Source organism: Metarhizium acridum (genome assembly GCF_019434415.1).
Source record: "Metarhizium acridum strain ARSEF 324 chromosome Unknown scaffold_1, whole genome shotgun sequence".
NCBI classification, from domain to species: Eukaryota; Fungi; Ascomycota; class Sordariomycetes; order Hypocreales; family Clavicipitaceae; genus Metarhizium; species Metarhizium acridum.
The window spans coordinates 6,866,476-6,887,422 of NW_027094015.1; the positions used below are offsets into that span (position 1 = coordinate 6,866,476).

The 20,947-nt window shown below is 51.3% G+C and overlaps 8 protein-coding genes across 9 annotated transcripts; 5 read left to right on the plus strand and 3 right to left on the minus strand.

Annotated features, from left to right (window-relative positions):
- The first annotated feature begins 1 nt into the window (after nt 1).
- On the plus strand, nt 2-2,975 carry J3458_002139 (uncharacterized protein). The gene has a single exon (XM_007814552.2). It carries the CDS (start codon nt 81-83, stop codon nt 1,332-1,334), a length of 1,254 nt encoding a protein of 417 aa, XP_007812743.2. The 5' UTR covers nt 2-80; the 3' UTR covers nt 1,335-2,975.
- Nucleotides 2,976-3,340: 365 nt separating this feature from the next.
- J3458_002140 (uncharacterized protein) lies at nt 3,341-4,785 on the plus strand (the record flags this gene model as incomplete). The annotated part of the gene is made up of 3 exons (XM_007814551.2): nt 3,341-3,371; nt 3,826-4,244; nt 4,327-4,785. 3 exons carry the CDS (start codon nt 3,341-3,343, stop codon nt 4,783-4,785), a joined length of 909 nt encoding a protein of 302 aa, XP_007812742.2.
- Nucleotides 4,786-5,372: 587 nt separating this feature from the next.
- Nucleotides 5,373-7,832, minus strand: ARP5 (Nuclear actin-protein involved in chromatin remodeling; the record flags this gene model as incomplete). The annotated part of the gene is made up of 4 exons (XM_007814550.2): nt 5,373-5,402; nt 5,477-7,197; nt 7,256-7,579; nt 7,652-7,832. The coding sequence occupies 4 exons, from the start codon at nt 7,830-7,832 to the stop codon at nt 5,373-5,375; spliced, it is 2,256 nt and encodes a 751-aa protein (XP_007812741.1).
- Nucleotides 7,833-9,077: 1,245 nt separating this feature from the next.
- J3458_002142 (uncharacterized protein) lies at nt 9,078-9,656 on the plus strand (the record flags this gene model as incomplete). Its single annotated transcript, XM_007814549.1, has 1 exon — nt 9,078-9,656. One exon carries the CDS (start codon nt 9,078-9,080, stop codon nt 9,654-9,656), a length of 579 nt encoding a protein of 192 aa, XP_007812740.1.
- Nucleotides 9,657-10,062: 406 nt separating this feature from the next.
- GOT1 (Golgi Transport) lies at nt 10,063-12,030 on the plus strand. 2 transcript variants are annotated; one of them, XM_007814548.2, is made up of 5 exons: nt 10,063-10,705; nt 10,827-10,853; nt 10,921-10,969; nt 11,020-11,035; nt 11,131-12,030. In XM_007814548.2, exons 1-5 carry the CDS (start codon nt 10,678-10,680, stop codon nt 11,425-11,427), a joined length of 417 nt encoding a protein of 138 aa, XP_007812739.1. In that variant the 5' UTR covers nt 10,063-10,677; the 3' UTR covers nt 11,428-12,030. The 2 variants fall into 2 exon arrangements, with proteins under 2 accessions (XP_007812739.1, XP_065979035.1); XM_066117145.1 differs by having other exon boundaries at nt 10,063-10,416; nt 10,474-10,969; nt 11,020-12,030.
- Nucleotides 11,985-13,050, minus strand: PFY1 (profilin, required for normal timing of actin polymerization in response to thermal stress). The gene is made up of 5 exons (XM_007814547.2): nt 12,873-13,050; nt 12,777-12,792; nt 12,606-12,690; nt 12,327-12,473; nt 11,985-12,227 (listed from the first exon to the last, which is right to left on the minus strand). The coding sequence occupies exons 1-5, from the start codon at nt 12,883-12,885 to the stop codon at nt 12,093-12,095; spliced, it is 396 nt and encodes a 131-aa protein (XP_007812738.1). The 5' UTR covers nt 12,886-13,050; the 3' UTR covers nt 11,985-12,092.
- Nucleotides 13,051-16,110: 3,060 nt separating this feature from the next.
- J3458_002145 (uncharacterized protein) lies at nt 16,111-19,286 on the plus strand. The gene has a single exon (XM_007814546.2). The coding sequence runs from the start codon at nt 17,104-17,106 to the stop codon at nt 18,832-18,834; it is 1,731 nt and encodes a 576-aa protein (XP_007812737.2). The 5' UTR covers nt 16,111-17,103; the 3' UTR covers nt 18,835-19,286.
- On the minus strand, nt 19,265-20,946 carry YKT6 (palmitoyltransferase). The gene is made up of 5 exons (XM_066117146.1): nt 20,507-20,946; nt 20,333-20,442; nt 20,167-20,255; nt 19,698-20,096; nt 19,265-19,638 (listed from the first exon to the last, which is right to left on the minus strand). The coding sequence occupies exons 1-5, from the start codon at nt 20,525-20,527 to the stop codon at nt 19,598-19,600; spliced, it is 660 nt and encodes a 219-aa protein (XP_065979036.1). The 5' UTR covers nt 20,528-20,946; the 3' UTR covers nt 19,265-19,597.
- Nucleotide 20,947: the final 1 nt, after the last annotated feature.

A 20,947-nucleotide genomic window follows, 5' to 3' on the forward strand; every position in this document is an offset into this window, starting at 1 on the left:
ATTAAAATATCTCTATCAAGCGTGACTTTGCAACTCCAAACATGCTTCTATTTTGGAAAAGAAATTAAAATTTGCAATACATGCTCCAATTAAGCCCCATCCTTCCATCACCGTCGCCCAATTGCACCCTCTCACACACTCCGATTGAAGAGCTACCCTATCAATCCACCACCAACATGCGAGTCCCAGTCAGCAAGCAAAACCTCCCAGAGTCTCATACCGGGAAGAGGCGAGCCCATCCAAAACGGCGCCCTCGCCATGCGCGGCGGCAAAATCGAGTGGGTGGGCTCGTTTCTAAATCGTCTTTACAAGTACCGCGACATCAGCACTGCCATGTCCACTTCCTCGCGCTTGACGTTGCGAGCTCAGTATCCGGGCTGGTGGGCTTTCTGCCTGGCTTCAGCGCACTCGCCGGCGCCATTACAGTGGACGATTTGAAAGCCACTTTGAACGCGGGATACACGTCTGTTCGAGAGCTCGGCGGCTACCGGGGGGGTGTTTGGCCCGGCGTACAGAATGGGCCGCTCGTAGGCCCGAATATCTACTCTGCCATTGGCATCATGTCCATCACCGGCGGGCACGGGGACGAACACAATACCCCCTTGACAACCGTGGTTGATGCCATGACGTACGGAAGTATCCCACTTGCAGTCTGCGACGGCGTAGAAGATTGCACAAAGATGGTCAGGAGAATGGTCCGTCGCGGCGCCCGCGTCATTAAGGTGTGTTCCAGCGGAGGAGTACTCAGTCTGAGCGATGACCCTGAAGACCGGCGATTCTCCGATGAAGAACTCAAGGCCATTGTCGAAGAAGCAGGCCGGAGTCGACGCGCTGTTGCTGCCCACGCCATTGGCAAGGCAGGAATTCTGGCCGGCCCCCGAGCTGGCGTGAAAACTATTGAACACGGCATGTACATGGATGAGGAAGTCGCCGACTTTATGGTTAGGCAGGACGCCATCTTCGTCCCTACGCAGCACATTGTCCGGGTCTTGGCCGCCGACTACATGGACCAACTCCCGGAACTTAATAAGCGGAAACTACTCAATTTGATCGACAAGTCCAAGGAGTCATACAAGCTTGCCATCAGGAAGGGTGTCAAGATCGCGCTGGGGACAGATATGGCGAGCAGCGATCGCAAATCGAGGCTTTCGCACGGTCATAACGCAAATGAGCTTGCGTATGCGGTTGAACTGGGGATGACGCCGTTGCAGGCGATTGAGAGCGCGACGGCAAACGGGCCGCTAACGCTGGGTGGTCTTGCGCCGCTTAGTGGGCAGCAGAAGGAAGGATATGATGCTGACGTGATTGCCGTTAAGATAAAATCCCTTGCATGATATTAATGTGCTCACGAACCCGGATAATGTTACCCATGTTTGGAAAGGGGGAAGATTGTTCAAGTCTACTTCAGATTCGTTGTCGCCTGTATGAGGAGTGTTGACGGAACAGATGGAGCATGTTTGGTGATGAGGACATGTTACTGATACTTTGAATAACCTTGAAATTTGTAGATGTAGTTTCCTATTCTCCATTTGCGGTCTGTGGCGGCGTGCTCGGGTGAATCGGGAATCAAGTGATCTTTGCAACGACTAGACGATTACCAGAGGCTTCAGACGCGGATGTAAGCCGTGGGCGGAGTTCGGATATGACTGAGGGAGCTTCGTGCTGGTTGAGCTCTTGACAGTGTTTTATGATGTGCTGCATTGGTAGAACCCCATTGTATCTTGGTCACACTTTCGTTGGTGTCATACAGGGTACCAAAGCATCTGTGAACGGGTGTTGATGAAATAGCAACATACTGCAATACCACCTTTTTCCTTCCAAGCCGAACACTAAACCATGCGCGACAAACCTAGTTTACCAAGACTCTATGGGTTATACATGCTGGTTCCTTTCTGGGCTGTGTACCTAAATAACGCATTGCAACTCATTCAGCAGATGGAGCTGAAAGACTACTGAAGGGGGCGAGAGGTTCTTACCCTGATTTTCGGAGACTCCGGCCTCGGGTAAGTTTGGCAATACCGAATAATCTACCACTCTGGTAATTCGTAACGGGAGGTGGGTGACATAATACCCGAAGGCGTACTCCGTATGAGAACGTTTGTTGCTGCTAACACATTCGGGCACTACCCGAGAGCACGGGAATGACATGGTGTAAACAAGGATGGGCATCAGACTTTTTTCCAAAACGATACATACGGCGGTTATTTGGGTTTGTCCTGATAAGATGCGATCCTCGACTTGATTTGGTTGAAGGACCGTGAAACAGCTTGTATGCGGCTCTGGTCATGTAACAAGCAGTCTAGAATGATTGAGTGAGTAAATCATAGTTGACCCCTCTCACACTTCGAACTCGCTGACCGCAGGCAAGGCACATTCCTCATTTGGTAGAATCGGGAAGTCTCAAGCTGGTGACCACGGTATAAGTTGTTGACCCGCTTTTTCAGCGTTGGCTGCTGTACGGAGTGCTATCGCCCTTTATTTTGTTGCTGACAAACCAACATGTTTGCCGCGCCGCCAGAAAATCTCAGAGACCAGAGGAGCAGCTCCAAGAGATGCAACAGATAGTTCGGTACGGTCATAGAGGTGTGTGGTAATGCTAAGAAAGGGGGAATAAGCGTTAATCTTAATATTAGCGTTGGCATTGATTGGCATCGATAGGAAGTAAGACGCGAAACAAACTGTCGTTTCGTACGGAGTAGTCCGGAGATAACTGGGAACAAGGAGGAGGATGGAGTTGAGACGACGTTAAGCAGCAGCTAGTGCTCTCCGGTCGCGGAGGTCCGCCCTCCATGTCGTCCTTTGGTGGTCCACCATGCTTAGTTGCATCTTCGAGCCCAGCCACACCATTTTCCGCCGTAAGAGCTTCCGCTGATTGCTGAATCCGGTGTCGAGGCGACTGCAAGTCTTGAGCTGTCATGTCCTGTCGAGGATGTGGGTGCAGAGGGGCCGAAGGAGGGGACGTGGATGGCTGGGAGGCAGGGCCGAGCTAGGTTCTTGAGACTCGCAGACTCAGAGACATGCACGCTTCGTTTCCGGTAGCGTCGTCTTATTACATAAGCCGACTGCGATGCTCCGCTTCTTCCTGGCCCAACGTCATGCTCATGGAAGCTGCGACTGCGCCGTGTGGGTTGCGTGTGCATGTGTGTGTGCGCCACCTTCCCACCATGCGGCCCCCAGCCCAAAGGGCAAGAAAAGGCTAGTCCGCACCTGCCCATCCCCGGGGTCCTCTTTTTTCCCACGTTCACGTCAGCAGCTTCGACTCTTGCGTACTCCGTTCCCGTAGTATGTAATCCTCGCCTCGCGCATCTCGAATGCTGAGTCAGAATATCCTATCCAAGCAATGCAGCAACCATCGAGTTCTGGGAATCAAGGTAAGTCAGCAAGATCATCTTCCCCCCTCTGTCTTGCACACGAACAGCTGTGCCTCGTTTTTGGACGTGTGCGAGCACTTGCGCGCCCGCCAACTGCGTGGTTTCATTTCTGCCCGAGACGTTGTCGGAATTGCATCACCTTTTCCGCCGTCGCGCGAGCTGCTGTGTGCTTGTTGGCCGAGGCTCGCCGTCTTAGTCAAGTGACGAGCAGCAGCTTGGGACGTTGCGCGCACTTTTGATATTTGCTTGGTGCTGTAGCCTCTGGGCAACAGCCATACTCAATTGCTGCGTTTTGGCGGGCTTCGTTTTTTACTTGGAACACCAGCGGCTGTCGCCTTGCTTGGCTGGCCAGGCTCCTCCGAGTGCCAGACTTCGTGGGAGGGTTCATGGGAGAGGTAGACCGAAACAGACCGAAACGGACCTTGCTAACACGGATTGACCTTCCTCCGGGCAGAGCAGCACTTGCGCGCACAACTGGAGCTCCTGCAGAGTCACGACGCCGAAACTTCGACAGCTTCAGGCTCGTGCGACTCGAGAAGCGCTCTTTCGCACTCTCCGCCGGCGCGAACGGCGAATGGATACGAGGAGTTGGCTGCTGCCTCACACGAAGCTGCTCGCGCCTTGAGCAAGACTCAAGCCGAGTCGCATATCCACCCAGATCTCCGAGCTACTCCAGGCCACCCATCCAACATGATGCCCATGGGGCCTCCTTCTGGACATAGCCCTGGTGGCAGTCCATCTGGTCCCCCCAATACTTCCATAGCCCCAGCACCGTCGTCATCGGCTCCCGAACCTGGCGCTGCTGGTGACGGAAGAAAGGCTAAGCGTGAGCTTTCTCAGTCGAAGCGTGCGGCGCAAAACAGAGCTGCGCAGGTAGGTTTCGTCTTGCTTCTGATTTGAATCTGGGTCCCACAACGATTTCTTCGGTAGACAGCAGCTAATGTGGCTTATAAAGCGAGCATTCAGGCAGCGCAAGGAGGGCTATATCAAGAAGCTCGAGCAGCAGGTGCGAGATTACGCCGAGATGGAGCAAACGTACAAAGCTGTGCAGGCCGAGAACTACGCCCTGCGTGAGTATGTTATCCATCTTCAGTCGAGGCTCATTGATACTCAAGGAGAGTATCCGCCTCCGCCGCCCAATGTGAATCTTTCTCAGTCCTCCGCCGCCCAGCCTCCTCCTGCGAGTGCACCAGAGCAAGCGCCAAACCCTGGAGTTGGAACGCCGCTTGAAGCTGTTGCCCAGGCCGTAGCTGGTCTTGCAGCCCAGGAGCAATTGGCTGAATCCCAAGGGCAATACCCCAGCCCCGAATATAAGCCTGAGCCACGCGATGAGGTTAGTCGCACAGTCGACGAAATCAACAGACAACTTCACCAACAAAGCGAAGAAAACTCCGGTCGATCGGCAGATGTGTAGTATGAACTGCGGGTGTGAACGGGACCCCTTCCTAATGGACTTTTCATGCTGTCAGCTTTTCTTTCCGGGGGGCGTTGTGGGATACCTGTTCTGGATGCTAAACCCCTTTCGTACTTGTTCACCATGGCGTTATTGGAGTTTGTGACGTGATAAGGAGCTGGAACTTGATAGCTGCGATGGCTATGTGAATTCGCCATGTCAGTTGGTGGTTATCAAACCAACAGGAGAGCAAGGGTCCAGAGAGACTTGTACAGCGGGTTGGCGTTGAACATATTTGTCTTATTTGAAAGGGAGTGTTGTGGAATAGTCTATCATTGCTGGCTAGATGATGAGAGATGATTCCCTGGTCGCTGAACCCGAAGTTTCCTATCAAGAATCTCACCATCCCCCTATTAGGCTTCTTAGACGCTGCGATGGAACCTCTTTTTATTTCTAAGTGCCGTTCTCATTTATTGATTGGTGACTCTAGTCATGTTTGTGTGAATTATTTTCTCTATTCAGTACCTAGCGATTCCCCACACATAAAATACATGACACTCAAGCCAGCCGCATCTTGACTCCGATGCCCTTTGCCGATAACCCACCATTTAAGCATACGAGTTGCCCATATCATGCTCCTATTTCTCCACGTTAGCCAGAATAAAAAAAGTCTGTGTCGTTGCACATATATAGGCGCAATGAAAAAACGTACCTTGATGTATTCTGGTCCCTTTTCGCGATACTCCTCCCTCGTAATAGTAGCTGCCTTCCACGCCGGCGTCCCTGCCCAACCCGCCGCACCCTTCCATGCATCCAGCAAGGGATCCTGCGCACGACGCACTTTCAACTCCGAGTCAGCAGGCAGCAGCGCCCTCAACCCTTCGCGGACTCGCTCGTCAAAGTTCTGGAACATGGTGTTTCCGCCCGTGAGGAAGATATCCTTTAGGAGTGCGTCGCGGTCAGGCATCCCGCTCAGGCGCTGGTTCAGCATGTCCCCTGCGATTTCGATAATGCCCGCTTGGTCGACGCCTGCTATGGACGGGCGGAACACAATCTCCGGGACGCGTATGCGCTCCACGTTGAGATGGATTTGGTTGAGCTGTGCCTGGGAGGCTGGGTCAAAGGGCCGCGGGCCGCGGGCGAATGCGTGCAGGAGGGATTTGGACCAGTCGGATTGCGCCTCCTGAGTTTGCTCGTAGTCAAAATCTGGATCGTACTGGAGGAGCTCCTGCTCGAGGTTCCTGAGGTTGGTGGCGAGGTCTTCCTCCTCCTGCTCGTCCTCGCTGTTGTCGCCGACGGCGATTTGGCGATACACGCCCCAGTCGTCGTCGTTGGCGCCAAAGTCGTCGTCGTCTCCGCCGCGGCGACGCTTCTTGGTGGGGTTGTCGGATGCGAGGTTGGCGATGCTCTTCATGCGGATCTGGGAGGCGAGGGATTTGCGGTTGCCTAGGTCGGCTTTGAGGCGGTCGCGCTCCTTGATCTTTTGGAGGGTCTGAAGACGAGCTTGACGCTTCTCTTCGAGCCAGTTGTCGAGATCATTTTCGCGACGTTCCTTGTCGAGACGCTCCTCCTCAGCGACTCGTGCCTTTTCAGCTTCTTTTTCGGCTTTGGCACGTGCGCGAGCTTCGTGGTTGGATTTCATGAGTCGCTGTTGGCGCTTCTGCTTGATTTGCGCCTCGTCGAGCTGGTCGTCGGGGATGTCAAGGAGGTCAAAGTTGGGCTGTTCCTGGTCTTCTTCAGGGTCACCGCCGACGTCCTTTGTGCGCGCCTTCTTGATGGACTTTTCCAGTTCCTTGATGATTTTGTCGAGTTGGTTTTCGTCCTTGATCTCGTGGCTGTCTAGCTGGCGGCGGATTTCCTTCTTGGTTTCGTCAACGAGCTTGGCTTGGAGGTTCTTGTAGTACTCGAGATCTTGTTCTTTCTTCATCAGCTTTTCCAGTCGCATCTTGGCGGCCTGTTGTTGTAACCGACGACCACTCTCCTTTTTGCGCTCTGCTATCCTAGCAAGTTCCTCCTCGGTTTTTTGAACAACAACTTCCTCCGTGTAGGGGTATTGAATGACGACGTCTCTGTCTTCTAGACCTGTCCAGTCTAGATAGTGTTTGATTTCTTCGTCGTAGTTCTTGGACACGTAGAAGTGATCTCGAATCATGTGCTCAGCCTGTGAGACGTTTAGTTTGGCGTTGAAGGCTGGGTATTTTAAGCGTATGAGTTTGAGGAGATATTCAGCGCCATGGTACCCTCCCCAGTTGAGCCTTATCGCCTGTCCGAGCATCGCTTTCGCGTTGTATACTGGGATGATGTGCGTGGAAGTGTAGGATGATGAGACCACAAGGCCCGTGTTACCCTTGTTTTGTCGGTACGAAAAGAGAGAGTCAATGCCGTACGCCAGCGATGGTGCACCGTAGCATTCGAAGATGATTTCAGTCATTGCTAGACAGCTCTTGTTAGTTGCCAAGTCCTCGTTATGGGTGCGGTGAGTTTGACAAACATTTTCTTGAATACGGCAAGTTGGCGACTGCCTCTGTCATGACGATGGGGACGTCTACCGATCCGTCGCTTGATTCGTTCAGTCCTAATTTGAGAAAAACATAGTCCAGAACGTGTTCCATGACGTCCCAGTTGCTCACGATGCCAGTGCCCGCTTCGAATGCCCCTCGAATATGGCCTCGAGCCGTAGTGTCGGCATAGCAGTCGAATCCGGCAAATGAGAAAGTCTTGCCAAGCTTGCGATCGCGATACTTGGACATTATCGGGGGTATGCTGAATCGCGGCGCCGACTCGAATGACCACCCGGCGCGAACGGCTGAAGACCCTGCGACATAGGTGTTAAACTCGACTGTGTCTTGACGGTCTGACCCGCAGATTCATCATCCATCTCACCTACCATTGTCAATCACGATGGCAGCATCGCCCTTGTGTTGCTCAAAGGCCTTCTTGTATCCATCAGCCTGAGGCTCAATGTACTTTTCGAAGCGAGTCTCTTTGACGGGGAAAATGTTGGCAGGAGGATACGCTTTCCCGTCCGGCCGCGGTTGCTTTGGGTCGTCTATCGCTGAGGGAGCCATGGCGTCTTCGTGTCGCAAAGCTTCAGTTGGAATCACCAGGTAGCTGCAGTAATCATGTTGAGGGTCGGCGTTTCCGGCCGGTGTGGCGAATAGGGCGCCTGCGGTGATGGACTTGGCTTGCGTGACCGGCAATTGATGGGCAAGCAAAGGAATTCGAGTGTTGACGGCACCTCTGGGAGGTCAGAGGAACCAGAATGGCCAATGCGAGGCTACGAGGCTGATGACGGGAGAGGCTCTCTTCTTGGTGGGTCTCGCACTATCACGCCCCTGCAAGTCACTGGTTTTGGGTCGAGGGTGAGCGGCATAAAGTGTGAAGCTTTATGTGTTTTTTTACGCGCTGTTCACTATTCTATATTTTTTGGTCTATTTTGAAACCCCGATGGGTAAATTTGGGGCGAAATCAGAATTGTTAAGAAATATATTGCGTTCGCTGTCATTACATCAACTAACCTTTCACTCTGCCTGACCATTTCCAAGCCTTTATTCCTCATGCATTTGCCCATCCTATTGCTATGACGGCGGTTTGAGGTTGTCCGTAGCTGATGTACGAGTTAACACGTGTTTTCTGGACATGCAGACCGGATACTCACCTTCCAGATGAAAAAGAACATTTGATTGATAATTTTTGAACATTTGCGCCACCAACTCGACGTTCATGTTTTGAATATTGATTTCCTGGCTACCGTGTGAATTTACACGCTCTCTATTCCCCATTGCTGGTGGGGGACGTTATGTTTACCTGAAGGCTCTTGTTCATGACAATGACTGCCTCATTTAATTTTTCCTAGTTGACAATTAGCCTGGGTGGCGCATGTCGCGTACGAACGGTGAGCTGTAGTGTACCACGTTGGTCACGATGCGGGACAGCAGCAAGTTCTGCTGGTGCTCATGCGGACTTTCCTGTGTTAAAGATGAGTAAAGCCATGAACAGGAATAGATGACTATAAGAGAAGGAAATCTCACCATATTTGTAATTTCTCTCAGCGATGTTATGGACTACGCATGCACGCTGTTCCCAACAATAGATCTTAGCATGGTGGAGGTGGACAGTGACCACATTGAGATGCGGTGAGACGCGGCAGAACTGCGACAGTATGCGACTCTACAACTCAGCTTCATCACCTCTTGGACCATCCAGACCACAACCGTGATCAAGCATTTGCAATCGTCTCAAATATAGGGGTCACCCTGCTTCACCCTCAGACAAGCCCGCCCAACTCAACACATCTCTCAACGCCCCTCAACATGGCTACCACCACTCCCACTGAAGCCCAAATCCAGCACCAGCAGCTTATCGAGCAGCTCGACATCCACTCCATCCACAAGGCCTTCCGAAACCAGCACTGGAAACCCAACCAGCGCCGAAACAAGAACCTCAAGGCCATTGTAGGCGATGCCTCTAGGAGAGAAGCGTCTGCTCTGGCAACCCCTCAGGAGGGAAGCGGAAATGCCACGCCTGCAAGAGACGATGGCTTGTCCACAAGCGGAACCTCTACACCCGCGACCACCAACGGCCGAGACCAGGCTCCTAATCTTGCTCAAGCATCACGGAGCCTATCAAAGCTGGTACTTGAAAAGAGTTTGAAGCTACCAGGTGCGATTGCTTCTGCGCCGACGGCGACATATACCAATATTGAATCAGCACCATCATTGGCCCATTCCAAGCACTACTGCGATGTCACGGGCCTGCCTGCGCCATATATCGACCCCAAGACCCGAATGAGATATCATAATAAAGAGATCTTCGCTTTGATTCGGTCCCTGCCACAGACCTCTGCTGAACAGTTTCTTGAGGCTCGTGGTGCACATACCGTTCTGAAGTGAGCGCTATGCTGGTGCGGACCGATATACACACTCTGGCGACAGGACGAATTTGAGTTGGGAATCCTCAGGGGAGTTCACATTTTACATCGAGGACAGGCTAGGCTAAAGGACTGTCAGATTATAAAATACAACAGGCCATCTCGATAAGACAATGTCCGACCAACAAAGTCAAGCTTCAACTATGCGTCCCCGGCCTTTCAGCCAACGATGGCAAATGACGCTCCGGCTTAATCGTGATCGAGTTTGCTCTCTGCCCGAGCTATGAAAGCCGACAAAGTACCGAGAATGCATGGAGGCGAGCAATCTCAGTTGCCGAAGCTGAAGAGCTTGGCTGTCGGGGCAATGTGTACTAGTAGGGAGACGGTTTTATAGAAAATACTTGTCAAAGACTGCCAATGTTCTATAATCCTGTGTTGATTCTGCAGTACGTGACCTGAAACCATTGGTGCATTACCAAATTTCGTACACAAAGTCGAAAAAAGACACGTATCATTATGAACACCGGCAGGTGAGCCACGGGTGGTCAGGCTTGGAAAGTCACTTGGCTCTCCATGTGAACATGTATCCATGGAATCAGCCCAGTCACGACAGAAAAAGGTGCACAAATCCCAGGAAGCAGGGGCTTCAACTGTTGTAAATCAAGGCATCAGACAAGACGAAAGTTGACAGATTGAGTTCCAGGTCCTCCCAGCCTCGAAATTTATCTCGCCAGCAAAAAAGAACAGTGGGTCGGTCTCGTTCCCCAATCGCGCTAAACCATGTTTGTCGCACTCCTCCCTACACCTCAAGAAAGCCCGTGCCTGACTGACTCCAATAGCTGGAGACCCCGAACGCCATGCTGTCCATTCGTACCCATCAAGAAGAACCCATGCAATCTTAGAAGGGAGGGAAGGAAGAAAAAAAATCCCCTTTTCACACGAAGCCTCATTAGAGCGCTTGCCTTGAGACCACATTCTCTATCCGAAATATCCACCAAAACTGAAGTCCCTAGAAACGAACCTGGGAAAATAAACCGCCCACCATGTCGATGTGGATGTCCGACTCCCAAAGTACGCGGCTATGGAACCCCTTGGCACACGCGGCACAGCAAGCCGGCGTCGCAAAGTGCACAATTCGGCGATGAACCAGCCTGAATTCAACGTGGAAGACGGGGGCTGACAATGTCTACAGAAATTGGGGTGGTTTTCTGCTCTGGCGGTACGTGTGCGGCGCCCACTCTCGCCGGCGCAAATGCCGAGCATTCGACAGCTAACATGTTCCACAGGAGGGCTGTTCCTCATCGGAGGAGTAATGCTCTTCTTTGACCGCGCCATGTACGTACCATCTTTCCCAAGCGCTCATGATGGTAGCTAATCGGCAGCAGGCTTGCCATGGGAAATGTACAGCACCCCTCTCGCCCCCCGGGAAAGACGCAGGCCACTTGCTCTTTTTCAAAGGAGGAAGAAAGTTGAGCAAAGACTGATGTGATGTGTAGATGCTTTTCCTCATCGGCCTCACAATCATCATCGGGCCCCAAAAGACCCTCCTCTTCTTCGCTCGCAAACAAAAGGCCAAAGGCACAGCAGCGTTCTTTGCAGGTCTCATATTGATCTTGATGCGCTGGACGTTTATCGGCTTTTTGGTCGAGGCGTACGGGATAGTTATCCTATTTGGGGATTTCTTGGGCACGATTGCCGGCTTTGCGAGGGGAATACCCGTTGTTGGACCGTATATTGGCATGGTTGTCGATAGGATAGGACTGGGACGTCGAAATGCCGAGTTGCCGGTTTGAAAAGGGGACCGCAGAAAAATTAAAAGTCTGGTTCTACGACTCGATACGAATGCTTTTTTGAACATTGTCGACATGCTAGTGGCATTTTGATGAGGAAAGAAGGATCTATAATGGAGTACGTGTATGTGTTGTGGGAGTAAGGGATTTTTTTAAGACTCCGTGCTTTTTGACTTGGGATTGATTCATCTCCCAAGGTGGGAGGGACACGTGCAGGGACGGATACCGGCGTATTCGAATTCCGGGCGTAGGGTTGTGGAGGAGTCGAAGGAAATACTGTATCATATTGTATAGCAGAGGGTGGATGAGGGAATGTACCAACCAACGTTTGAAGCCGGCCTGTGGTCGCCAGCGCAAAAGCTGCTATTGGCAGATTTGCGCATTGTTCTGTTGGTCCCTCACAAATGTGATCTGGGGTGTTTCTATTATACCGGTGCTGGCGCGTAAGGGTTTCGTCGTTTATGCGAAATATGCTGTCTAGTTCCCTGGTTTCAATACCCACGAAATACACACTCGTCACAGGTCATGTTGACGAAAGCAACAACTTGTAGTAACAGACGGTCGGTTGGGTTTAATAGACACCTAATTTTCATATGTCCGTAACATCTTGCCATGTCGACTTGTTTTGTGTAGCTTCATCTCGTCATACATCTCCTTCCCACATCTAACTAGTATCCCTGACCAATAAGGTAGTCAGCCAGTCCTTCGACGGTCGAGCTAGCATTTCCAGCGACTCCAGTCTCGCCGTGGTGGCCAACAACAATAGCCTGCTTGGTCTTGGCGATAGCAACACCCAATCGACCCTATACATAGAAGCAAAGCCCAAACCATGTTAGCTTTCACGTCATGGGTAAAGGTTTTTTTTTTTTTTTTTTTTTTTTTTTTCGAGAAGCTTCCCGTACCTGTCTGGCATAGATACTCCGACCATCGGCTCGGGCCAAAACGTATCGGCCGCCGGCAATGTAGAGACCTTCCGCGAAGGCTTTGTCCTTGGCGGCATCGTCGCCGCCGACAATAGCAGAAATGGCCTTCATCTCTTCTGGCTTAAGCTATTACCGTTTAGAACCCAGAGAGTATCAGTCAGCTGTCTGTTTAGATATCCATAAGCAACACCCACTGCTGTCTGTCGGGCACCGTCCAAGAGAGGAGAAACAGTATTATGATTTAAAAAAAAAAATTACCTGGAAGTCGGTCGAAGCAGCCCAGGCGCTGTCACCGGCTGCGCTGATAATGGCGCCCTTGTCAATGTGACCGGTAGCCACAAGGCTGGGCAAAGGTTAAGAGTCAGCTTCTTTTTTTTTATATCATCGGGAGCGAAGATGAGGGTCTGGAGATCGAGGGCGTAGGTCTACCTGGTATCGACATAAGCTGCACGGCGGAGGGTTAGTCAACGATGATGCAGTTGCGGTGATAGGAGGGGTTGTTGACTGGGAGCGGTGGGAGGGTACCTTGCCACGACATGGTGAGAGCTTCCGGAGCTGGAGATGCAGAAACGAATAAAGCGAATGCCGAGATTAAACAAAAATATTAGATGCCGCAGCTGAGCAGTAGGTTGCGCCGACAGCAATGCAAGAACGGGTATGAAGGTAAGGTCAAAGGTCCAAGTTTGTTTGTGTGATGGAGTCGGTCGAGCACGTTGCTTCTGCCCCTCCTGTCCGCTGCGCGTGTCTTTTGCCCGTCTTGCTCATCCGAGATTGAGCATCAGCCAATTGCCTGCGGACGTTCCCCGCCGTGATTTTTCCAACGAGGGGTACTTTGTTGACTTGAGCTGGCATCTGGAACCCCCACCATGATATGATGATGTAATGCAAGTAAGTGCTCACTTTTTGATGTCACGCAGTGTCGAGCGACATCTTTTCTGCCGCCAGCTCTGCGGGTGTGGCCACTGGCAAATCTTTGCCGTCCCCTCCTAAGCGTCTTTCATGCCCATCTGCAGAGTCGAATCATCGCCAATTCTGGCATGCGAAGCTGGCATAGTGACAAAAGCCGACCGCACCAACGCAACATAAAGTATGTACAGTACAGTCTCTGGTAATGCGCCCAAGAATATCTAGCCATCCCCCTACATACTCCAGGAGAATATTATCTGATGTCATCATCCCGCGATGAGTCGTTACCTCGTTGGGATAGTCACGCTGTGCCTCCCCTGCTCCTGGCGCTAACAGAGAGGATGGCGCCTCAACTCCGTGATAGCTGCGTGGCAACTTATCATGGTTTGCACCCAGCTATGTACTTGGGTGGCTGGCAAGTTGGATATAGAGCTTCTTTGCCACTCTCGGTCGTAGTTATAGAGCTGCTTTGCCGAGCTAAAAGTTTGGTGTGTTCGATTGATATCGCTACAGCTCCAATACGTGCGCCTAATTGTATTTCCTCGTCTGAGACGATCTGATTATGCACTAGAATTCCTCTGTCTTTATTTCATGTATAGTTTCCATTCGTTCTGTATTTACCCATATTCCTTACTAGATCTACAGTCTATTCATATGCTGTCGAGAGAATTCTCATGACTTGTATTCCAACTGTCATCAATGAACAGCCCCAACTTTGAAGGCACCATCAATTATTGGGCGGCTTTCAGCATGTACGCATTCTAGTCGGTAATGGTCTCTGCCGAGAAGAGGCAATTTACTGTCAACATAGTAAAAAGAGAAAATGCTCCTGGCAAACACTGGTTATGAGAAGTTGACCATGCACAGTTGGTCTCACATTAAACACCAAGGAGGTGGTAATCTCTGGATTACATTGCCATGTACATAAAGTAGCAATACTTGGGAAGTTTATCACGATTAAAAATGGGGTCGCGGAAATGTATTTGGAAATTCCACATCCGCCTACTCCGTGAAGAGCTCCGATGACAGGCTCGGTGCCAGCTTGAGTCCCGAAGCCTCTTTTGCCTCCCACATACTCCGTACTGGATCCTCAATGCATTTCAGCTCCTGTACGTGTACGGACACGGAGTACGCTCTGACCCCAACTCTTCGACCGTGTTTCAGAACCATTAGCCCAGAACAAATTCTCTCCGAGCCTGGTGCGGAGAGTCATACATATTGTTATCGAGAGTTAGCCTGATTAGGCTCTGGATCAAAAACAGTAAGTAGCGCAACCGCGTTGAAATGCAATATCCCTGACTTTGAAGCACATCTCATCAAGGTATGGTTGACATTTTGACGACTCGGCATTATTAAGGTGACGTATCTTCCTTGGACTTGCCTTTGACTGCGCACCGTTCTGGCACGAGGTAGGCTCTCAGCAACAACAGTGAACACCCACCTCCCCGAGATCTCGGCGGGGCGGCGGTGTTAACCTGAGAATATTCGAGCTTGGTTACATACCATACCTACCTAGTAGGTAGGTAGCCAGTACTGTTGTGCTTGCTCCCAAAAACATTCGGAGAAGGGTATTTGTCAGTGCTCATGATATATAAGTGAATTCAATAGCAGTGGCCCTGGTGATGTATCGGAAGCTAATCTTCTGCAAGGCCGAATGGGGATATTTCTCTCGACAGCTTTCTTGAATGTACATACATACCTACGCAGTGAGAACTTTTGAATGAAGGTTCGCTCGCGCGGGCTGGCCCCTGATTGTCTAGGACTCCCAGGCAATTGACGTCTGAACAAAGGGCGATCTGCGCAAAGATGAGACACTTGTTGCCACGTCTCGGCCCACAGGAGAAACAAGTCACCATGTCGGTGGTGGTCTTGGTATTTATTGGCTCGCCGAGTCTCGGAGCCGCCCTTTGACAGTCAGGGGAAAGCAAGCTCTGCGCTGTTGGGGGCATCCCAAGGGGTCAAACGCTGACAGGGATTCGTCAAACGCCCCAGGGCACAAGGCATGTTCGCCGACGCAGTGTAGCCATTGAACTGCGTTAGTTCCAGGGATTTAGCGTAAACGTTCTGCAGTCGACATGTGGTTCCTGTATCAGGTCCCGAGTGTGTGCACTGCAGAGTTCTGCACTCTGTCGATTTAGTTCTCCGCAATCTGGCATTTCGGGCTTGACAGTGCGACGCAGGCCAATAATCGAGGAGCTGGGTAATAACGTAGAAGTGCGGACAAGCGGGACGGGCGAAACATGAAGATTAATTCAATCCGCAATCCGCTTCCCAAAGTCAAAACATGGTAATCCATGTGATCTCAAAAAGCCCGACGTGCTCAAACATGGGAGGGGTTTTTGCCATGTGTCTAGGCAAGAACGACCTACATCTTTGTCAGACAAGCAGACGACCACGCCTTCCGAATCAGGCATCTTTGATATGCAAAGTCACGCTCCTGACAACTTGCAAGCAAAGGACTGAAACTTGCAACTGGACATGGCATCAAAATCCCGGACTCCTCAAAAGCATTTGAGGGGTGGCTCCGTCTCTCGCATCAAGCCACACGATGCACCCGCAGGCCATTTGCATCCCGACGACCACTTAATATGTTTAGATATATTAATACATACTTGTAGGTTTATTGTTAAGATGGTACATTTGAAGCGTGCCGAATAAACCCACCCCTAATATGCGTACCTACCTAGGTAGTACTTGAACTTGAGTTCAAGTAATACATGGCCTCAGGCAGCTAAAAGTACGTAACCTTGTCTGGGCATACATAGTGGCATTCGAACCTTGAATCTCACGAGTTGCAGCCTACAAACTGGCGCCCACTTTCCAGAGCGTTTGGAGACTGCGCACATTGACTTGTCCTTTAGACTTGGTTTTTTGTTGCTCCCGACCAATTTTAGCCCTGCAGATACGTGCACCCACACCCACCCTCGCTGGCTTCCCCTTGACCATGGGTTGCAGGGTCTTTGCAAACTTTGCGTAGGCAAACTTAGTCAGTCTCGTCCTCAACGCCGTCTCTTTGGCTACATGCTCATTGTGGATTGAGCTGCCAGGATGGTCGTCCCATCAATCTCAAACACGCGGCTGTCCATGTTGGCATGGCGTCGCTGGTGCAGCCATCCGCTCCCGCCAGCGGGCGGCTTAAGCTGCTCATCGCATGACGGGAAAGCAAACTTGAGATACTGACTTGCGCATGGCTTAGGTATGGCTCACTTTACCCAGCCCCCTCAAGCCGCAAGCTGGGGAAAGGGTATCGACTGGGACCGGGTGGGCTTGTTTGATGCCGTGTCTGCAACTGGCCTGGATATCTTGGCCCCAAAGTCCTCTCTAATTTCATCTCGCGGCCTGTCCGTGTTCCTAACACCTCATGGTTCCCTATTCGCTTGTGGTTTGTTTCTTTGACCTTCCACGGTCTAATCCTCGTCATAATCTTCGAAACGGAAAGTGGAATCGAACTTTTGCGCTGCAACACACTGCTAAACGGGCCCGGCCTTGCTCACGTAGCAATTTGATATATTAAGCCCCGTTTAGGCAGTGTTGTATGCCGGCCAAAAGTACACGGCATTCATAAAGGAGAGTCCAACCTGCCCACCTTACCTAGTCCTTGAGCGTGTCTGCTGCACCACCCAACCAGGGCTCTTGGTGAACAAGACTGAGCTGCAGGAAGACGGCTCTGATCTGCCTCCGGTGCTTTGTGGCCCCTTGGATAGGCTTGTACCCTTCGATGTGGAATGGAATATTCTTCCGAAGACAAGACCCTGCTCGACGCTGCTTTTTCGGCGCTCAGTCAAGGCAGATCCATTCCCGTTATATCAAATACACCGGGCTCTGCTTGCATTGCCAGCTATATGCATAAATGGATCGTCTTCAACGAGCCACGTCGATGTCTCGGTCGTCGTCATTGAATCGTCGAACAGGACACGAGGGCATTGACAACATAACAATGTCTGAAATACCAACACCCACTCGGTTGGCAGACGTGGAGAGATTTACGCCCAGTGTCTTTCAGTCCTACCACCGGCCAATGCGCAGAGGAACGGTTCTATCAAAGTCGCCTCCAGACAGTCAATTTCCATCAGCAACAGGCCTTTGGGGGCCTCACGTAAACGAAGCAGATGGAACAGGCATTATACCTATAGGAATGGCACTTGGAAGCCCTACCGAGGAACGTGGCTCCCGTGGGACAGCCTGGCAACCTCAAGTTGAAACCACTGTTATAGCAGCCAAGGAGGACAGCCAAGACGAACAACAAACAAAAGACGGGCTTTCTAGATCCAAGTCGCGCAAATGGGGGATATTTGGCAGGTCCAAGTCGAGAAGAGTCAAGAACAATGATAGAGCTATGGATTCTCCGGATCAGATTACCTCCCCTAGCGACACACCAACCCGCGGAACGCCAACTTCGGCCGCTTCTCGTGGACCGCGATATACGGACCTGCGGGATACTAATATATCACCAAAGACAAAGTCACTTGGAAGATCGTTAACAGAACCTACAGGGTCAGAATCAAAATGGCCCCCCCAAGGTGGTTCACCTCAAGCCAAAACACAAACCACTCCAGATGGCACGCGAGCCCCAAATCGAGAACCTGTGTCAGAGGGCTCCAATCCTACCAACCAGGAGCCCATTCTTGATGTTGAAATCCCAAACATTACCCTAGATAGATATAGTGTGATGTTCGCGAATCTTCTTGAACGCCGCAGCGCGACATCCCTTCTCGCCCGTCGACAAGTCACCCAGGATAAGATTCGCGCACTTCGCGAAGAAGTTTCTAACCCTGGTTTTCAAAAAGAAATTCTACAACCAGGACGTAAACAAAGCGTGGACCGAGACTTGCCACCAATTCCTTCGTTACGACTCGAGCCTCTACAAGCAACTCGGAAATATCAGCAAAGTTCTCGCAATAGGTCCAACACATCCCCTGCAATCATGGGCACGCCGTCAAAGGAGACATTCACGGATTCACATATGCGTGATGGAGAAAAGGGAAAATCACCACATATAGTGAGACTCGCATCTGTTAAGGGAAGTAAACCTGCTGTTGGCAGCGGGATTTCCACGCAAGGTGACAGACCACAGCTCCGATCCAAGTTTCACATCCAATCACCAACGCACCGACATTCAGGATCCAAATCAACAATCAACAGCAGCTTTGATCTCTCGGAGAACGAAATTGAAGAAGGCGGACTATCCCCTCCGCCGGCCAGGAGCCATTCTCATAAAAAAGGCAACCCATCGCAGTCAGACCCAAGCCCTCTGACACTGCAAGAAGCCACTCGCTCAACAGTATATACTACCTCCACACCTGGCGTCCAGGGCAGCCTAAGCAGCCTCTCAGGAGAAGAGCTAGACGAAGACGAAGATAAAGCGGTCCAGGACGCTGTAGAAATATCCATTGCTCGTCAAATCAGTGTATCCCGCGAACAGCGCCGAATGCTAGGCCCGCTGCAAATGCACCCCATAGAAGGAAGGCGGATAGCCGAGACGAAGAGTTCCACGCCGCGATTGGTTGACCCAAAGTTGGATCCGTCATCACCCTCTGCAGGACAAAGGAATAGTGAGCGGGTGGTGCTGGAGAGGATATGACAGGTATGACCTACTGTTTCAAAAGCTGACATGAACGGTTACTGGCCCCTGTAGCCCCCAAGTAATCGTCGTGTTATCCTTGAGGGAGATCAGATAGCTGGCGCCGGAGAGCCAGTTAAGGAAATAGCAACAGGCAAGGAGGCTGTGCAAGGAGCCAATGAAGGCAGTTGATGTGATCAGGATGCATCTTGATTCGGGGCTGGTTCACGCTACATTCGCTCAAAAGTCCACATTTTCAGCATTCAGGTTCCATCTAGACACTATTTTTTTTTGTTTGAGGATTTTGGGATACTGCATCTGGCATCTGATATAGTTGCAAAATATTCTGTAGGCTGGACTCTACAAGGTGGCTGAACAGGCCATTCGGGATTAGTCTCTGCTACCAATACCTTTCTTAGACATTATGAGTTAAAGACGTATAAAAAAGAAGGAGATGTTCCAACTCCAAATTGAAGGCTTTATTAATCTGCGTTGTGTATGGAATTAATATTTGGAATAGCCATATATGTGCTGGTCACCTGAGGGCGTTCCTGCATGACTTCTAACCCTGACCATGAGCCACGAGAAACGCCGATGGACCCTTTTCTTGGAAACGTAGTGGTAAGCTGTCGAACGAGCGATCATAATTCCAGTGTATGCAAATGCGAGTCTGTGGATGCGCCAACCAATAGCCGATAACCAATCTTGAACCAACAAGCCCGCCAGTTGGATACGGAAAGAGAATCCCAAGCCAAACTGGCCGCTTTATCTCCCTCTTGCCCTGTTACATCAACACACAGCATCTGTTTTGGTTTCTGGCTTGCTCTAAGCCCGCCAAATTAGCACCCCTGAATTCATTTATACAGCCAAAGGGTGAAACATACTGTAGAAGCCCTTGCTCATATCAGACAAGTCATTGCTCTTGTGGACCAATTCATCAAGTTTTTCTTGTCTCCCCAGCACACTCTCGATGGTTTGGTGCAGTACCTGTTTGGTGTCGTCCAGTTCCCTTTGAATCTGTCCAATTGTATCTATTTGAGCAGGGTCCTGGTACTGGGCGAGCTTCTGCTGGAGCTCACTCTGGTACTGAGCGAGCTGATCCTTGATATTTGCCCGAGGGCTTGACGCAGCGAGGTCCTTCCATGAGCTAGCGGGGAACTTTTCGAGAAACTCGCTGACGACGTTGCCGAGAAGTTTGTGGGCTGCGAGGGAAGGGTATTGGGCGTCGGAGATGGCGACGCCGCACACACCTAATTTGTGGGCGTAGATGTGGAACACGAAATCTTGTTTCGAGTGAGCCGAAGGCCTCATGTCTTGGAAATCACTGCGGTGGTTTCGCGTGTTGGTCCATACCTTGAGCATCCTGCGCAACGTCTTGCCGCTGGTTAGGCTTTGACTTTTCTGCTAATTGCTTCGCGAAAAAGGTCATGAATTGGGCATAGCTGAGCGAGGGCCTGTTAGAGTACCTCGGTTTGGTTGACGGACAATGGGGCATGAAGCGAGAGCGGGCAGAACGAACTTGCTTCTAGTCAGCAAACCATACGAGCTGACGTCCTTGACCACAGCCAGTTCCTGTGAGGGTTCCTTATTCTTAGGGTCTATGCCTTCCCTCGTGTCGTAGCTGATGATCTGTAGACTACGCGTGAGTATTTGCGCCGGTGCAAGGTTAGGCGACAGGTGGAAATAGCCTTACGCCGATGTAGAACAGCTTCATGGCGGTGGTTAAAGTTCGGATCCGGGCTCGGGTTTCGAGTCTGCGAGCTGGATCGAAGATGAAAATGGGCGGTGATATTGCCGCGAGTTTAAAATGACCGACGAGGTGCACACAGCGACGTTGAGGTGAAGCGAGGCCAGGGAGATGGACGATGTGGATGGGAGAGGGGAGGGGTTCAGAGTCTCGAGCTGAGTGTTCCAAAGTTCCTTTAGTGGTTCACTGGCACTGGTTCACTGAGCAGGCGGTCGCCCTCGGATCTTGCAGCGACCAGTGGACGAGGCAGGAGACATCAATCAGCAATGGGCACCAGCGCTCAGGCACCGGGTTAACTCTGGTGACCGCCGGTCCAGATGTCACATGCGTCGCGTCCTATTGTGGGAAGGCGTACAGGAGGCAGCAGTCGAGGCGGGGGCTCGAAGC

What these genes read in the sequence shown, in the direction of transcription:
- J3458_002139 (XM_007814552.2), top strand. Translation starts at nt 81, where the DNA reads ATGCTCCAATTAAGCCCCATCCTTCCATCACCGTCGCCCAATTGCACC.
- GOT1 (XM_007814548.2), top strand. Translation starts at nt 10,678, where the DNA reads ATGTCGATGTGGATGTCCGACTCCCAAA. An exon ending in GTGGATGTCCGACTCCCAAA is followed by an intron (nt 10,706 to 10,826) that starts GTACGCGGCTAT and finishes CAATGTCTACAG; the next exon opens with AAATTGGGGTGGTTTTCTGC. An exon ending in GGTGGTTTTCTGCTCTGGCG is followed by an intron (nt 10,854 to 10,920) that starts GTACGTGTGCGG and finishes CATGTTCCACAG; the next exon opens with GAGGGCTGTTCCTCATCGGA.
- PFY1 (XM_007814547.2), bottom strand. An exon ending in CTGCTTCGACCGACTTCCAG is followed by an intron (nt 12,474 to 12,605) that starts GTAATTTTTTTT and finishes AAACGGTAATAG; the next exon opens with CTTAAGCCAGAAGAGATGAA. An exon ending in GGAGTATCTATGCCAGACAG is followed by an intron (nt 12,228 to 12,326) that starts GTACGGGAAGCT and finishes TTCTATGTATAG; the next exon opens with GGTCGATTGGGTGTTGCTAT.
- J3458_002145 (XM_007814546.2), top strand. Translation starts at nt 17,104, where the DNA reads ATGGATCGTCTTCAACGAGCCACGTCGATGTCTCGGTCGTCGTCATTG.
- YKT6 (XM_066117146.1), bottom strand. Translation starts at nt 20,527, where the DNA reads ATGAAGCTGTTCTACATCGGC. An exon ending in TGAAGCTGTTCTACATCGGC is followed by an intron (nt 20,443 to 20,506) that starts GTAAGGCTATTT and finishes CGTAGTCTACAG; the next exon opens with ATCATCAGCTACGACACGAG. An exon ending in TATGAGCAAGGGCTTCTACA is followed by an intron (nt 19,639 to 19,697) that starts GTATGTTTCACC and finishes TGGCGGGCTTAG; the next exon opens with AGCAAGCCAGAAACCAAAAC.